The 18,570-nt window shown below is 41.4% G+C and overlaps 1 protein-coding gene across 1 annotated transcript; it reads right to left on the bottom strand.

The window, feature by feature from the left end:
• Positions 1–5,335: 5,335 nt before the first annotated feature.
• On the bottom strand, positions 5,336–17,493 carry pdgfbb (platelet-derived growth factor beta polypeptide b). Its single transcript, XM_069701418.1, has 8 exons — positions 16,608–17,493; positions 12,392–12,488; positions 11,142–11,195; positions 9,808–10,001; positions 8,777–8,965; positions 7,321–8,149; positions 7,063–7,225; positions 5,336–6,943 (listed from the first exon to the last, which is right to left on the bottom strand). The coding sequence occupies exons 1-7, from the start codon at positions 16,671–16,673 to the stop codon at positions 7,080–7,082; spliced, it is 1,575 nt and encodes a 524-aa protein (XP_069557519.1). The 5' UTR covers positions 16,674–17,493; the 3' UTR covers positions 5,336–6,943; positions 7,063–7,079.
• Between the last annotated feature and the right edge of the window lie 1,077 nt (positions 17,494–18,570).

The following is an 18,570-nucleotide window of genomic DNA, read 5'->3' as shown; positions in this document are numbered from 1 at the left end:
AAGCAAAAGTCCTGGCTGGAAACTTTAAGTATATAAGTATTGTCAGCAAAAGTAATTCAAGTATAAAGAGTAAGAGTACAAATTCTGCATATTCTGATATATTAGCATTAGTTTAGTGTTATTCATCTTTGATACTGATGCATCAGTGTGTAAGTACCGTTGATTATTGTTGCTGGTTGAAGTGGAGCTAGTTTTAAATACATACAGTCAGGTAGTTCATTTCTGTGGTTTCCAACCTATAGGGTTCCTGGGGGTCACATGATAAACCCAAGAGGATGAGTTAGCTCTCTCTATATAGCATAGCCTTTTTGTTTTAGCTGTGCAGTTGGCCCTTCGCGATGGTGTAGTATGTGTGTATTTATAGTCCAGATACTTATAATGCAGTTGTGGCTGCCTGCAGTGATACACAACCATTTATAATGATGCTTATCTTTAGCTCAAAACAGTTTTGTCAATGGGAACAGATTGTGTGCGTGTGTGTGTGTGTGTGTGTGTGTGTGTGTGTGTGTGTGTGTGTGTGTGTGTGCGTGCGTGCGTGCGTGCGTGCGTGCGTGCGTGCGTGCGTGTGTGTGTGTGTGTGTGTGTGTAACTGAGTATTTCTTAACCTCGCTCACCCTTGTTGAACTTGGTTCATCACCAGTGTGTGTTATGTTGAGCACAGATAACCTTCACAGTGTTATCTAATTTATTGCTCTGTTTATCTTCACATCTGTTTAGCCTGACAGCGCTGTAGAGAGTTTTCAGGCTGTGTCAGTTTCTGGAAGCAGGTGTGAGTGTATAATACGGTTTGTGGTATGCGTGTATGTATAAAGTAGCAATGCAACACTGCTGTAACGCGTTTATATCATGAAGATATTGTGCCTTAGTGATTATTTCTCCGTCTCAGTCAGATGGTCTCTCTGCAGAGGGAACACAATGCTGGAATTCCAGGCATGCTGATATCGACTTCCTGTGTTTTCAGTCCATCGCAAGGTACGACTTCCTGTCTGACGAGATTAAGGAGCAGTTTGACATACACTGACTGAGTCATGATGCCCACAAAGATGCAAACACGCTCATCTGTTTGACATTGACTGTTCTTGTGGAAGGTGAGGTGGTTTTGTGTTTTCCCAGCATTCCTGACTGTTTTAAATCCTCTGCCCCCAAAACACAGTCACATTCTCTGGCCTCAGAGGTCTATTGTTCTTTGGCCAGTGAGTGAGTGAGGGACAGATTCATATTCATCCTCATTCGTAAAAAGGAAAAGCAGATGAGATAAAGGACAAAGGTAGCCACCTTTGTCCTTTATCTCATCTGCTGGATGGAAAGACCAGAGGTAGCATCTGCATGTGTGCCTGATGATTTAGATTAGATTAGATTAGACTTTATTAATCCCAGCTGGGAAATTCTGTGATGATGGGACAGTTCTGTGGTCGGCTGTGTACAGCATGTCCTTTGTCGTACATAAAAACAGGAAAATAAAAGCGCTGGAAGGTGTAGGGAGTGTGTGGCGCCACACGGATGCTTGTGTAACCTCCTGTTCAAAGGCCTCCTGTTTCCTCATGACTGTACATCGGGGAATCCAGGCCACACTGACGCACAGACAAGTATGGAAGACATGTCTTCCAAGGCAGTCGAGACATTTAGATGTATTTTGTCTCAGCAGAGTAGTGTCACCCTGTTTTGGCTGATAAGTAAGATCTTGAACAGAGGTGGTGTTGTATTTGTGGTGTTGCCTTTTCATCTTTGTTTAAAAACGTAATCTTTTCTAGTCTTCACCTTTACAATCTACAAGTAGATCTGCCATAATTATTACATAATCGCCTGAATGGGATTATTTGAGCTGACCGCACTTTCTAATTCTGTGTTCCAAATGGCGTACTTGTGTAATAACACTCACTATTTTGAGTGCATAGGTGTGTTCACATTGTCAAGTACCAAAACATGCAGTTCACTACAAGTATCTGGATGATGCACTCAAAACGGTCCAAAAAAGAAATGTAAAACGCCGGACACTTTCCACACTAGGACACTTTCCACACTAAACGGTCTCCATCTTGGCTGTGTAGAGGAAGGGGCGGGGCCACCAAAGTAAAGAATTTTCAAGGTGTCTGAGGAAGCTGCAGCCCTTCCTGAACATCACGCAAAAGTGTATCTTTTTCACGACTGCTGCCGGACAGAAGGATCAGTGTGTTTATTGAGTGCGTTAAACGAAGGGCACAAAAACACACGCTCATTTCTGGGTAAAATAACTAAAGCTGCAGATATTTTGTTGATGTGTTCACGTACTGAGGTTATTTCTGATCAGTGCAGAACGGTAGTGTGCAGATTGAAACAGCACTACTTTCCCAAAATTCCTGCACCACACAAGTAAGAGCACTATCTGTTAGTGTACTAAGGGAAGTACGTCGCTTGGAACACAGCACAAATCTGTCACGGCTGACTCGCAAAGGAACTAATCACCAACACATTTAATAGTATGTCACAGGATTTAATTGGACCTGAGTAATGACAATATTTGGGTCATGGGCTGTTATCATTTTGCTCTTTGTTAAATTGTTCAGCAGGTGTGTCGGGTCATGATGGTTCATTAAATTGTTCCGGTGGCTGTATGCCGGTTACGTAACAGTGTTGTTGAGGCCCAACAAGCCATATCATCCTTTAAGGTCAGTCAGTCAGTCAGCTATGAACCGTCTCGTGTCTTTACTCACAGTCTCTGGTCCCCTCTTCCACAACGCCACGGCGATTTGACCCGTGCGTGTGTCTGAATGTGCGCGAGAAGGTCCGTGTGTGTGTGTGTGTGTGTGTGTGTGTGTGTGTGTGTGTGTGTGTGTGTGTGTGTGTGTGTGTGTGTGTGTGTGTGTGTGTTCGTCACGGTCAACAAGCCCCCGCGCTCGTTTCTTCCCTGGCTGTTGTTTGAAGTCTGCAGGGGATGGGGAGCTGCACGGGACACCCACGGAAAAACAGCCATCCCACCTCCATGCTGAATTTGGAGATGGTCTGCTGTTTAGAAGTAGTATGCCTGTGTGAGATTAACAGTAGGGCAGCTGGACATAATGCACGAATCCCTGAGTACATACTGACTTAAAGGCGTCGCATACATACAAGGGGGGGGGGTGGTTAAGACAGAGAGAGAGGCACCGATTCCAGACCACCATCTGTAAACCGCTCTGTTTTACAGACACAATATTATTAGACCCAGCCTATACATATATAAATAAATCCATTAAATTAAAAGTGAGGACATTAGCATTTATTGTGCTTCAAAGCCATTCCTCAAATGTCTGCATTTAGACGGGAGACCAGATGATTTGGCTCGATCACGCGCGAGCGTAGCAACGCAGCTGGCTGCTGAGTTGGAGAATTTTTGCAGCCAAAAGTCTGGTGGGTAATTGTGAAAAACAAACTACAAAGAGAGTGCGTGCCAGAGTTCACCTACAGTGCATCAACCCGCACTTTTTTTTCTCTCTCTCTCTTTTGTCAGATTGAACAAACCTCATTACGCATCACTGGGACTAAAAACTCAATACAAGGCAGGACTGCATTTTTTTTTTGTGAATGTGATGCCTCTCTCAGCCATGGGAACATGTTTCAGTTTGGGGTTGCTGTGTGATGATGCAATATTTGTTAGTTTTGGGTGACCAACCTCAATGCCAATATGAAAACGATCCGTATACCTGATATGCTCCAAAATGTATATTTGTCCTCCATGTTTTCTTGTACATGCACGATTATGCCTCTCAACAAATAAGTTGAATACTTTAATCAACACACAATATTTGTCCATGAAAGAACAAATAATCATGTAAGAAAACATGCCGCACACAAACATACAATAGTATCTGGGCACTGGCTCATAAGAAAGCCAGATTTACATGATGAACGTTGATGTTGGAAACAGCCACCACAAACGCTGGTATTTTACTCACAAGGCCGATGATAATTTGATGGAAAGCATCACAATGTAAACACACAAACAATAGACAATAGCAGCAGCTGTGCACTGGCTGGACTAAAAGACAGATTTACAAAATATCTTGATGATAAGAGCATCAACCACGGACATAGTTAGTATTCACAGGAGAAGGGAGATAATCCAATCATTAAACAAACGGTTACTAATCGGCTAATGTGCCTGTAGAATGTGGTCCATAAAAGTAGTGTACAAGAACGGAAAGCTGGGGAGCATTATCTGTAAAGTTATTTAGCCCCCTGCCCGAGAGGTGATCATGACCTGGTTGTTAAGTGTCATGATACCAGTATCTTCACTCCAGCTTTAAAACTGAGCAGCTACAGCATCTGAAAGACGGTAATGTCAGTCGAGGGTCTCTGAGGGTTGAACGTAAACAACCTTGAAATGCAGTTGTATATAAAATGTACTGTACAAATAACCTTTTCTTGCCTTGTTTACGATGTCGTCATTCTCTTCTTGTTGCATTCAGACCCGTTAGCCTTAGCCTCCTCCTCTGTTCTGGAGTGATTCATGTCAGCTCCCTGCTCTCCTAATGGCAAAGAGTTCACCACTGCTGGTCCTGCAGTCGGTTGTTGATTCTGATTTGCTCGATTTTGCTCTTTTTGGTGGCTCCATAATGAAATCTGAAATTTGCCTGCCATTTCCTTCTGGACTAAAGATTTGGAACCTAAGATCCACTCTTAACTACTTGCTGAGATAAATATGTCTCTACAGTATCAACATAACCGACAAAAGTTAAATAACTTAATCTTCTTTTTTAATTTAATTTCCATGCAGATCATCTAAACAATCTGCCAGCAACTGTTGCAACACCCTGCGCACACCCACTTGTCACGGCCTTGATGTCGCTGCAGAGTTGAAGATGCGCTGTGCAGACACAACATGCCAAGCAGGCATATCCACCGAGCAGGCTGTTTTGTGTGTAGATGCTGTGCTGTAGGTTAAACAGCCAAACCGTGGACTTAGAAAAAAAAAAAAAAAAATCAAAGCATCTTTGAATGAGATTAATTTGCAACACTTTTGTCTCCAGCCTTAAAATCTCACATGCATTGTCACGGGCCGGCCATGTTGACCGTACGGGTGGATGACGATGTCAGTTTAACAGTCTCACACTCACCTCACCACTTGATTGCCACATATGATCCATTCACTTTTCATCCATCATTAGGTCAACATCTGAGTTTATCCAATACCTAACTGTACGATTACCTGCAAAACTAATCATATTCGCACCAGCCTCAAAAATTGGGAAATGTCAGCATGCTAAAATGCTAAATGAAGATACCGAACACAGTAGACATTGCGCTTGCTTCCACTCATGCCATATTCATTGTTGTATTTTGCCCTGAAATTGGTGAAAATGAATAAAAACACAAAACAGAGTAGATTTGAGCACATTAACTTCTTATACCCATATGTATGAAAATAGCATTATGTGGCAAAGTTATCACAAACATTCTCTTCTTCTCTCCATATCTTATCATAAAACAAACAAAAATAAGTAACAGTTGTAAGTCGGGATAAACAACATACAAGTCATGTTTCTCAATAACTTAAAATGTTTGGCTGATTATTGGACACAAAACAGCATCAGCAGTGTGTTTCTACATGTTACTAGTGGAAATATAAAGGACACAAAAACAATATTTACATTTGCAAAATTGGGCTTTTTGCAATCCTTTTAAGTGACTATTGATTTACTTGTTTGGACGCTTTTAGTTTCTCCTAAATGAAATTAAAAAAATTTAAAAAAAAAACAATGTGTTCTCGACAACAACAAAAACAAATACAGTAGGGGTGTAGAGGAAAAAAAAAAAGGTTTAGGAGTTTTAAAGGAATTTGATTGTTGATTGGAAGATAGACGGTAAATGACAGACAGAAACAGAAATGCTGTTGAGATATATGACACCAGTGTAGGTGTGGGCACAAAGCCACAAACACACACCACGCCACACACTTACATAACAAACACACGTGTGCACACTTTCTAGACATAGAATTTGAACACTGCATGATACCCGCGGGTCACAGAAGGTCTGTCTTTCTATTTGAAACACCCACCGAGCCACCGTTACAGACTGTATCTGTTGTGCACACGGTTTCTCAGCAACATCTTGTTTGCAGTATTTGTGGAGTGCGTTAATCCACTGTAAAGGTAGAGATAAATAAATAAGGAACATAGCACGTAGTCAGGTCACAGGTCTTTTTTTTTTTTTTTTTTTTTTTTTTTTGTCACACCGGTGATGAGATTTTGAAGCAGAGAAACCTCCATGATGCAACACGATGTTTCAGTTCTCTTTACCACATCAATGTAATTCCAGTGTTTGCAATGAGTTTAATGTAATTAAATACGGTTAAAGAGAAACCCGTTGTTTTAATGAGCTAATAAATGATATCACGCATGGAAATTATGTCGTCGTTGCAGTCTATTGATGATTGTCTCTAAGATTTACAAAACAACAAGAGTTATGTCCATTTTTTTTTTTGGTTAATTTTTCCTCCAAATGTACTTCATAGTTACAAAATCAAGGCTTTCAGCAACAAACTTTAAACCCCATATAAACTTGGTTCTGTAACATTTAAGTGCAGTTTCACTCTGCTGATATCAAAGCAAGGTTCCACGTAGAGTTTTGAAATTGCACTATTTTCCACAGTTCTACAGCGATGCAGTCTCAGTCCCCCACAGGCACCGTGCTCGCACACAACTTGTCAGTCTTCAGGTGCCACTTGTTACTTCATACCATCAACTGTCGCAGAGGCAAGTGTTCTCTTGAAAAAGGTCCACCTTTTATTTATATTCCATTTACTCCTCCTTATACTCCATCCATCCAGGTGTAGTTACAGGTTCACCAGACAGTCGTTAGTAGTGTTACTGAGGAGGTCTTACGGGACGAGCAGGTTACTGACAAATGAATAAATACTTATACGAAGGGAGTCATTTGGTTTCACCTCTAGATGATCCACAAAATGCACCATGGTTACTTTTTGTCCCTGAGGAGGAAATACAGGAGGAAGTGTTTAAAACTTAATACGTAAAGTTTTCCACAATTCTCCATCCATAAAACAATCATTCATTTTAATTTGAATGTCTGAATGTTCTGTAAACTCACCTGTGTTTCTCTTAGTTCTACATTAGCATCGCTCTCATAGCTGCCTTGCTGATCCGTTTGCGATTCTTCCTCATCCTCCTTCTTGTTTGGTTTGGATGAGCTGGGAGCTGGTGGCCTGCTGCAGCTGATGGCTTCCGTCTGGTGGTTGTAGCTGTTGTTGTTTCTGTAAAAGTAGAATTGACATGTTACAGAAAATAAAAAACACCAAAGAAAGAAATAAAGTGACCAGAAATCTCCGACTAAAGTACTGCCTGTTACCTGGTTTCTGTGTTGTTGTTTGCAGACGATGATGATGTTTACCATGCAGATGATGTTGACTGTCGGTCTCCTTTCCTTTCTGCCTTTCCTCCTCCTCTCGTTTCATTTGCTGCTGTCTCAGTATCTCCTTCTCTTGGTCCAACCTCTTGTGGAGAAGAAGAAGCTCTCTGCTCTCCTCCTCCATTTTTGCCTCCTCAACCTGTAATATCCTCTCCTCCTCTGGAGTCTCGTTGTCTCTCCGTCTGGGATCTGGGTTTGGCTCCTTGGTAGGTCGAAACCTGCTCCCACCTCTCGTAGTAATGGATTCCTCAGTAGGACCGAACTTGGCTTGAGAGTTTTGAGCACCAGCCGGAGAGAATCCACTTGTATGGCTTTTTGAAAATTTGGATTTTTCTTCTTGCCATAGTGGGCTTTGTGTTTGTGTGTCCTTGTTTCCCTCTTTGACTTTACCCTCAGTACTGTTGATGGACAACCCATCACCATCTTCTACCACCTTGTTCTTTACCTCAACACCAACATTATCCACTGTGGAAATAGTTTTGTTGTCATCTGAGCCCCCTCCGTCTTTCCTCTCCACATTCTCCTGTTCCTCAGTTTGATATTTAGTCCCATGAGGCCTGGTGGAGTTATGAGCCCAGTGAGGAGAAAAGAGAATAGCGTCTTCAGGCCGAGACGTGTCCTCTCCGGCTAGTCCGTACCTTTCTCCGGGCTGAGTGAAGGTGTCTCCTCTGGGGCTCCAGTGCTGCTCCAGGAGATCCTCCAGGTGGGTTCTCTGGTTGTGTTTGAGCTCATCCCACTGATGGAGCTCATCCTTGGAGTGCACCTTGACCTTGACAGTAAAATGAAACTAAAGTCAGTTCAGCTGAATTGCTTGGTCAGTTTTGTCCATTTACAATCAACCAATGTTAATCCTCCAAATACAAACGCATTCAGTGCACAGGTCAACAAGCACAAAGGTAAGTAAAAATGCTGTATGCTTCACACTACGCTGCATTTGTTTGACAAAAACTAGTCCACAGTGAGATTTTTCAGTGTATTTAGATGGGTTTGGATTTACATGTTAAAGTCATTATTACTACATTAAACAACAATAAAGGCTTAATAACCATGTAATTATTTTCGTGTGTGTTTGACAGAGAGGAAAACCCTTATCATAACACAAAGTATTATAAGGTATAAGTATAAGGTTTTCTTATAACGTGTATTTTATTTGCCAGCGTAAGCAAGTTTAATACAAATGATTAAGCAATGAACTAGTGGAAAAACCCTGAAGTTAAGGATATAAACAATTGTCCTCATTCAAATAAATGTTGTCATAGAATCTGCCGATTTCAGTTTCTCGATACACAAAACAACACTAAGTTTAATTTTGCCATTATTTTGACTCACAATATTTGTGCATGCTTAAGACATGCAGTGTACCGTGTAAAAAAATAAATAAATAAATAAAACCTACCTGTCCCTGTGTGTTTCCATGGCTGAGTGTCTGGTTTCGATGCAGGTGGTTGTGTTGTCTGCGAGAGGATTTTCTCCTGGATGCCGGAGGACGTGGAGCAGGCTGACATCTGCACTCCACATGATCCACCACTGACACCACTGCTTTAGCGTAAGTGGGTCTTTTGTTGACGTACTCAATCTTCATGACCTGGAGAGTTGGAGAAGAAGATGGGAGAAGTGGTCGAAAGTAACTTAATACATGCTTTTCAGTTCAATTTTGAGGTGCTTCTACTTTTGTACTTTCTACTCCACCACATTTATCTGACAGCGTTTGTTACTTTCAAGATGGACATTTGACACAATGGAGAAAATCACAAGCTTTTAATATCAGCATATTTTGTATGCTGATTAAACCAGTGGTCCCAACCTTTTTGGCTTTTGTTGTCTTACAAAAAAGTGTGTGGTCGGGGTCACATTTTAGATGAGTTGTTAACAGCTCCACCAAACGGTGATTTTGCCCTCTAAACTTCTCCAAAAATGTTCAAATGATCCAAAATCTCTCCAAAATTTAAAGATAAGAAAACCGATTTGTGAATCAGAACTTTGTTTTTTCTTCTTCCATCTCCCAGTAATCATCGGACAACCTCTCAGATGTATCTGCTGTCCCTGGCTGTGAAACTGAATATAAAGTAGTTCCAACTAGCTCCAGCTGCAACAGTAACATGCTTCTGACAAACTGATGTTTTACTATTAATAATCCCAGATCAGTTGGAGGGACCAAAACAGTGCTTCTATTTTAATACTTTAACTCCGTTTTGCTGCTAATACCTATGTACTTTAACTTAAATAAGATTTTTAATGCAGGACTTTTACTTGTAATGGAGTATTTTTACATTGCTGTGTTGGTACTTTTACTTCAGTAAAGGACCTGAATACTTCTTCCACCACTGGATAGGAGTCATGGGAAATATTTCTGACTGTAACACACACGTTTAGACATTTGTGTGCTGTATTTACGCACAGTATATTGCCGTGCGTGCGGTCGCTTACCTGCAAATATCTGGTGTGCGTGACAACGGGGACACACTGCAAGCTTTTGGTGTTGCAGCAGCCAGAGCAGCGCTGCACCTCGACACAAGGTGGCCACAGCAAGAAGTTAGCGTTGCTGCGGTCCAACATGGCCCGCGTGACCTCCACCACCTCTGTACGAACTTTGCACAGAGCCTGCTGGGCTGGCTGGGCATCTGAAGGATGAGAGATGACTGAGTATGAGTATTAAAGGTCGTACTGAAGTTAGCATTCGCGTCACTATTACAATTCAGAACATACAGGTTTCTAAAAAACAATCTTTCAGTCTATTAAGCCGACGAACCATTGACTTAAGAAACTCCTCTCCCCTTGTGTTGATGTGTGTGTTGAACAAATGAGTAAAGCACAATAATGAAAACACAACAGACTGCTCAAGTTTAGCTACAGAAATCTAAGCCTTCCGAAGATGCTATGAAAGGAGCGCCTGCTGAATATCGGAGGCGTAATTACTTTCAATTCCATTAAGCTTGCTCGTTCATCTCAGCTCGTTTGCACGTCTATTTACGTGATAATACGATACAAGCGTTTGTCGCTAAAGCTTTAATTTACTACTTTATACAACATGCCATACACAGCTCAGTTACAACTATCCTACATTAGCATCCACTACGACCTGTTTTCAGTGGCTGCAGAGCAGAAAAGAGCAGGGCGGACGATAATATGAAACTCATGCATTTCAAATGAGTACGTACGCACGAATGCCGTTTCATCAGACTCGGTTGATTATTGCATTGTTTTAGTTTGTTCCACAAAGTCGTGAGAGAATTTAATTCCACTTTGCTTCACAAAAGTTCCCTGTACAGTTCTGGGGTTCTGTTTTTCTGAGGTTGAGATACAAGGACACAAGATATTCAGCATATTTTACACAAAGATTAATGGAGGGCCATTAGTAGCTCTTCATGAGAGAGGGAACACAGCACCCAACCTGTTGTAGATCGGTGTCTACTAATTCAGACATCTGCTTTGTCATAATAATGAAAAAAAAAAGGTTAATGGGAAGGATTTTACCGTGTCACTAAAACCTTACTTGTCACATTAATCAACTCGCAGGAAGGCTGACTCCTCCCGTCTTCTGCTAATGAGGATGGAGTACTTCTACATTCATGAGGAAAATCAGGAATCCTCCATGCAAGCACTAAAACCTCTCTTGACCTTTTTATAAGTATGAATACACAGATATTTATCCTCACAAAGAAGATTTTACGATATGCAGTCACGTCTCGAGCGCAAAAAGAAGACTGTCCTCAAAATGATACTCCAGACAAATAAAACAAGAAGAGGGCAAGTGAGCTCACCGAGGCTTCTTGGTAGTCTGTGACCTCCATTAGCTGCAGAGGTCCCGTCCTCCTCTGAGACAAAAAACAATAAACACATACAACATTTGATTTAAATAAACATGCCAGCTGAATTATGAGCGGTTTATTTTTGGCATGTGGTGGTGTGTATTTTGAGGCCTTCTAGCGCCCTCTGCATGTACAGAGATAAAACATGAGCTCAAGTCCTCGCATGTAGGTGTGTAACAGTGGAGATAGAAAGAAAGAGGACGTAGGGGTAGTTAATGTCACATTTGAGTCACACACAGAGAAAGAGAGACCGAGACTGAAGTTGAAACAGTTTGTAACCTCTAATAATCCTAACTAACAAATGTTTCTGAAATCATACGCGTCCTGTTTTGACTTTATTTACTCGATATGTTTACTTGTCACAAATTTGGGAGGAAAAGTAGCCACTTATTATTGTTTTGTCATATTATACTCAAGAGTTTGTATGCTCTTTTTCAAATTTTACACCATTTCAACAGAATCTGAAATAATTGAATACAACATTAAAGAAACAGAAACATGTTTGCGTAAATCAGCCAAGAGCCGATAGAGTACATTTTCTCTGCATCACCTGGCTTTTTTTTATTGTGCTGTTTACCTGAAACATATATTGTATGTCTACACTATCATTAATTTAGAAAGAAAAAAGTTTTTTTTTTTTTTTTTTTAATTATACAGCATCTTGCAGTTCCTTTTGAAAGGATCTTAGTACAGCAAATGTTGTACAATCCACATAGCAATATATAATCCGTTAAAATGAGCTAATTATAGACCAATATAATCCTGGTTGGAGTTCCTTCTTTGGTCATGTGGATTCTTTTATGTGCAGACGTTCACGCAATTCTGTTTCTCGTCATGAGATTGTTGCCTCCATAGTTTATATTTTTGGAATAACCACATGGCCACAACAGCATATAAATATTATTTTTATGAGGTAAGAGAATAAAAGAAGAGCTACAGACACAGAAAAAGAGGAATCTCACCGGCATTATTGGGGGAAACGCCATTATTGCTCTATCAAGCTAGATGACAGTTTAGGTATGAGAGGAAAAATGTTTTAGGGCAGACTGAATTGGTTACGTGTAAGATGTTTGTCTGCATATTAAGGTTTATGAAGTTGCAAAGGTTGATGTGAAAATGTGAACGGTCAGTGCGTCACCATCTGTGCTGAGTGCGCTTCGGTCTATGTATCAATAGTAATAGTAGAAAGCTGTGGTCTTTACCTACGGAGTCAGTGAGCAGCAGCAGCTGAAGGTCCTCTATGGAGGAGATGGGGCTGTTTCTAACCAGCTCCACCAGGGCTGCAGGCAGAGCGTCCCCCTGAAAAAACACACGTTTACAGTATATCAGTGAAAAGACACCAGAGATATAAGACACGTTACGCTAGACTACCTTTGAAAAGGTTTATGGGAAAAGAGCCTGCCCTCGATGAAGATGACACACAAACATTTACACTTTCTTTTCTTTTTTTTTCTTTTTTTTTAGCAGAGCAGGATACAGCAGATATTTTCCCACGCGTCCATTATGCAGTTATGTTCCTCAGGAAATGAAATAAAACTGCAGAACTTCTGCAACAAGCATGTCGTTCAAAGTGTAAACAAAATCACTCGATCAAACACCCACACCGAACATTGGAAATATGAACCTGCAAACACTCTGAAACAGGACTTTACAAAGTGTCTTTTCACACACAAATTCTACCCAACTACCCTTTCTGCTGTTCTCTAATTAAACAATTAATGGACTCTCAGCACATTTTCTCTGTCATGAAGTTTGTTTATAATATCACAAAGAAAATAAGAACACTACAGTCATTTTCTCTCTGACAACATGACACATTTCACCAAATATTCCCATCAAGCCGAAAACCAAGCACCAACTCTACATTGTGATTATATGAGATCGAGTGTGGGTTTAACCCCCTCCGAGTCATTAATGGGGGGAAAAGACAGCTCAGGAGGGGGAGAGTTAACCAAAGCAGACACACAATGGCCACTAAGAGCAGGGTGAATGACTATTGGCGTTGTGTCCTCTCATCTGCTAACATTTAGGGGTCAAAGGAGCAAGGAAGGAGTCAGGAAGTGGGGGAAGGAGTGATACAGAGAGGATGAGAGAAGGGAGGTGCATCTTAAAAAAAAAAAAAAAAAAAAAGAAGAGGGAATAATAGATGAATAAAGGATGGTTTAAAATGGACAAGGATCAGACACGGGCCGAGGCACTTCCTGACGTTGAGTTAAAGGCTGCGGACGAGGTTCACTTACTCTGAGATGGAACCAGTGAAAATGAATGTAATCTGTTAACTAGCAGACGTCAGCATTTAGAAATAAACTATACACACATAAACTTGTTTTTTAAGTGTTCAGTCCAGTAACCATGACCGTGTGAATGACTCCATCCAGGTTCAGAGGAATATAATGAATCCCAACGGGAAACAGGTTTTTGCCGACGGAAGCAGCCATCGATGCAGGAACATGTATTCATGTATTTCCATACTGTCTGCTCCTGACATTCCGCCATTGTTAGCTGCCTACACAGAGAGTCGAATAATACAGCAGGGAAATGCCTGCTGTATTACACTTGCATCTGAGTTGCAGAGCAGCCGATGCCCCTAAGGAGCCATCAGGATGATTTCCTCCCTTTTGCCGATGGAGCAAAACCTGCCTGCCCGGCTAATTGTGTCTGATGTTAATTATAGGATGTGCGCCTTTGTTCACAGTGGTGCCTGCTGTCATGATGATTTGTGTCTAAGCAGGAAATATTAAATAAACACTTGAGTTCGGATAAACAAAACAGATGTAAACAGATGCTAACTGGACAGACTGAATCTGTAAACACATCAATGATGTTTAAGGTGCAAGTAATGGGATTAAGATTTTATACATCACGCTAATAAAACATCTGTTTCTATGTGAATTTCATGGGACCTCTAACTAGGTATACAAATATTGTCTTAATAGTTACAGCAACTTCTTAGTTATCTTGAAATAGCAAATGAACTGGCTATAAAAAGGAAATGTTAATTATTCGGTTTTTTTTTTTTTTTTTAAATCAGTGATCCTATTATCTAATACTCTGAATAAACTCTGTCTCAACATTGAGCTGCAACTATAGTTAGTCTGTTTCAGATAATGGGGGCCTCTGCAGATGAAGCCATTGTCTAATGACAGCGGTTAGACCAGACTATAAAACTGATCTTCTGTTAATTTACTGTAAAGAGAACAGAAAACGTCCCGCAAAATGACTCCGTACAAACTCTGCACATCAGCTTACTTATGGTGTCTGTTCTACTTTACTGCTATTTTACAACGGTTCCAAGACCACAAATGTGGACACTCTCCAGCACTTGTCACCTGAAGCAACTTCCCATCCCCTGGAGAACTTTTGGACACATTGAGGAATGCCAGGTACAAGCAGCGGCTGCAGAGGGCCGGGGAGGAGAGGCAACATCTAATCGTACATAATTAGGGGGTCGGGGGTTTGCTGCCGCAGCAGCAGCAGCAGCCACGGCACACGTGTGAGGTTTCACATGTGTTCCCTGAAAGTATGCCTGCACGTGCGCGATACCGCAATGTGAGAATAATTGTGAGTTTAATTTATTGCATTATTAAAGCATACCTCTGGGTTTGGAGAGGTGCCTCACGCAATTAAGGATAATTAGGACTTTATGTCAGCTAAATCTAAATGTGTAGATTCCCCTTGGTGGTCACAAGTATATTAAAGCTGTATACATTTTAACCACTTCGTATAAGCAGACTCAAGACTAAATGTTTATTGAACAGATACATAATTCGACCTGCAGTCTCTATGATTTCCGCGCTGCCGTGCCCTAAACTACGGGGAATTCCTGGTTGTATACCTCAAAGCTTTTGTAACGTTCTCCCTGTGAAGTGCTTGGCCTGCACAATTTGAGTTTCCTTTTACATGTGGTGCCTACAGAAGCAATCAAATGAAAAGGCAGCTTGATGACAGGAATTTAAGGTCACCCATCGCAGCCTTTATGTGAGGCCTTTATGTGAGGCAGCCATAGTGACGGTAGACTCCACAGACACTGCACTGTGAGGGTTTAGTGGATGAAAGGAGGAATAAAACGTCTAATGTGTTACCCTTCAAGAGCTTCATACTATAGATAAATGAGACGTTGCATTATTTTCTCTTATTTTTCCAAGGTTAAATTACTAGTAACTAACTTCTTCTTCTTTTGACTTGTTTAAATCTACATGTCCCTTGTTAACGATGTGTTTTAACCCCATTTAGTTTTACAATTGACTGACCTGAACTGCCTGGGTCAGAAACAAAGAAGAAACTCTGTTTGGAGGAAGAAGGACTGACAAAATCAGATTTCATATCAGCAGAAGAGGATAAGATTTGTTCCACAATGAGCATAACATTGTTGTTTGGGTCAAGCCCCACTTGACCTAGACAAGACCCTTGGTTAACTTTGGCCTTCCTGTTTGACCTGAGCAGACCTGTTCATTTTCACATGTTTTGAAGAAAACTGTATTGAAAGATTTGCATTGTAATATGACACTGAGCAGCCGTGAACCGGAGGTGACGACAGCAGGAACAACAAAGAGGCTACATTTGAACTCTCAGAGATAAATTACACACACACACACACACACACACACACACACACACACACACACACACACACACACACAAAAAAGCAGGTACACTGCAACTGTGGTCTCTTGATGTTACTGTTCGATGTTTTCATTGACTGTGTTAGGACTGCACCGAACATCTGGAAGAACATCCATGAATGCATCACTTAACCACGTGCAGCATCCAGCTGTAAAAGAGTGCATCGTGGCAGCCTCCGTTTCCTGACACATCACCCACAGAGGACGACCTCTGCATGTGTCTGCCCCTGGGCATCCATTCATACCGCCGGTCAACGGGAGGAATAACAGCTATGATCTGGAAGATCCCCCGCAACCTCAAAGTAATGAAGGAAAGAATGATTTGCGTCATGGGGAGCAAACTGGAGCAGGTGCATCTATTCCAGTGTTTTTAAAAGTATCACATAGTTCGATGATCGTTTCTGTCTTCTGTTGTCTTTTATATGAAAACATAACCTTGATTCTTGATCATAGTGAGGTCAAAAGGGGAATGAAAGGCAATAGAACTAGAGGAGCTATAGCCTTAAACATAACTATACATTGTACAGCCTATTAATAGCCTATATTAATTAGCCTATGATTTTTCCATATATTTAATGAATTCAAAGGTGGCCATTATTTTTTTTTGAAAGGATGTGATTGGTAGGCTGTAGTAAGAAGATAGCCTAATTGTTGTTGTAGCCTAATTGTCATCAATGCTCCAGTACAATTCCCAATGAAACTTGAATGAAGCCTCGGGTTTTGTGATATTCGTGTAGTTTAAGACCGCGAATGGCTCTCTGACAGTAAAGTGTCCGTGATTTGATGCTAAACTCACCTGTGCTGCTCCAAACCGCAGACACGCAGCCAGCAACACGAGCAGCAGCTGGACCCACGAGCTCATCTTGCTGCCCAGCCTCGAGCCTCTTCGACGGACCGGGCATTTATGGAAGCGCGAGAGACCCCCTCTCCTCAGCACTGCGCGCGCGGGGGGGGTGGGGGGGGGACAGCGGCTCGCCCTGCGGGAACTGCGCGCGTGTAGACGGGTCCGTTCACACTGTTGTCCCTCAGCAGAGATGTCCGCAGGAGAAGAAGGAGGAGGAGGAGGAGGAGGAGGAGAAGGAGGAGAAGAAAGTGCTCGTGCGCTTTCAGCTACACCAAACTTTGAAGTCCCCTTTAGAAAAAGTATCCTGGGTGATAACAAACCTCCACGTTTTGTTTTGGCTCAGGAGCTTCTTTTTTTTTCTTCACCGTGATGGTCAGTCTACTCAGTTTAAGTTCACCTCGCTGCGCTGAAGTGTGCGTTTTCGGCTTAAAGTGCAAGTGAATAACAACAAATTGACCTAAATAAAAAAAAGACTTAACGACATTTCCAAGCAACAGAGGTCCAAACTTCACAAAAAGACCACAAAAAAAACAAAAAAAAAGAAATATCCAGGGGACTTAGAAGGTAAATCAAGTTTAAATTATTCCACGCGTGTCCCAATTTAATTTAAAAACAATAAATTAAGAATCCATTTGATTTCTCCTTTCCTAGAAGTCTCTTTAAACCTGCTTTAACCGCGATGCGTCCCAATAGTTCAGATCGCAGGCTGAAATAACGTGGCAGGTCAGGACGGTGTAGTTTGCGGTGCTCTTCTTCCAAGGAGTCTTATCAACACGCAGAGCGCTGTGTGGCTCGGTGCGCCTCAGCCCTGGACCTGCCTGATTACGCAGCGGCAGTGGTGGCGAGGGGAAGAGCACATTTCCAAGAGCCTGCTGTTGGTCCGCTCGACAGTATCTCTCTCCCGCCCCCTGCCTGAAGAATGGGCGATAATCTGCGCACATACGAGCGACACTATTAGTCCACGCTGAAGAATGGCGTCAATCATTTACGCAGACATTTGTGAGGCTGTGCCAAGTTTTTTTTTTTTTTTTTTTTTTCTGTTTGACAAAATGCACTTATAACTTCACTACGTTTACTTTAAAGTTCACTTGTTTCTCTTCAGATTCACATTTTGCACACTAAACATGTGATCAGGTTATCAAATGATGAGTTGTGTGAGATGAATCAACCCAACAGTGTATAAAAAAAAATTTTTAAACTGCAAAAGGAAAACGCCACTTGCGTGCATCAGTATATTAACCATCCACTAATATCAGGAATCTCAAATGCCATTTCTGTGCAATGACTACGCTTTGAATACTTTAACTCTGTTTCTTGAATATGATTTAGAATGTTAACTTGCAATAGAGTTCTTATACATGATTGCCTTAGCTGCTGTGTCTGAGCGCACGACACACCAATTTTATGCTTTTATCTTATTTTATTTTTTTATCACGTGCCCACTTATCGGCAAATGTAGGGTCTGATGGACTAATAATAAACAAAAACACCCACGTAATCAATAGTTTACAACTTCAAACAACTGTTTATCGTAATCTTAATAACATTAAGCTAAAAGTGTAAAGAGTTTGATCACTTTTCATTCATGGAGTTCATGTCAAATGAAACATGAGTCAACACATATGAACAACCCTTAACTCTAACTTCAGTCTATTGCATAACAGGCCTTTAGGCAGATACTCTGCTGGAGAGGTCACTGGCGTCGTTGCCATGCCAACTGACTCCTCTTATTACCTCAGCATCGCCAGTAGTTAGGCTATCAGGGGAAAACAAGGTGTTTCTAAATATCACAGGAGTTATTCTCAGAGTCCTGACCTTTTTTGACGGTCACTTGTGTTTACGGAACATTTTTTAAAACAATGCCCGTCGGTGACTCTGCATGTTCAAACAACATCAGGCCCAAAAATAGGATATC

The sequence above is a fragment of the Brachyistius frenatus genome, unplaced genomic scaffold (genome assembly GCF_029030835.1).
Source record: "Brachyistius frenatus isolate BFR_SWC_R1_liver_20210118 unplaced genomic scaffold, ASM2903083v1 Contig_36, whole genome shotgun sequence".
Taxonomy (NCBI): Eukaryota; Metazoa; Chordata; class Actinopteri; family Embiotocidae; genus Brachyistius; species Brachyistius frenatus.
The sequence above is the reverse complement of the archived record's forward strand: the minus strand, read 5'-3'. Positions and strand labels throughout refer to the sequence as shown.

Coding starts and splice junctions, on each gene's coding strand:
- pdgfbb (XM_069701418.1), bottom strand. CDS start 16,673: ATGAGCTCGTGGGTCCAGCTGCTGCTCGTGTTGCTGGCTGCGTGTCTG. Junction 11,196..12,391: donor GCTGCTCACTGACTCCGTAG/GTAAAGACCACA, acceptor TTTTTGTCTCAG/AGGAGGACGGGACCTCTGCA. Junction 8,150..8,776: donor ATGGAAACACACAGGGACAG/GTAGGTTTTATT, acceptor TTTACTGTCAAG/GTCAAGGTGCACTCCAAGGA.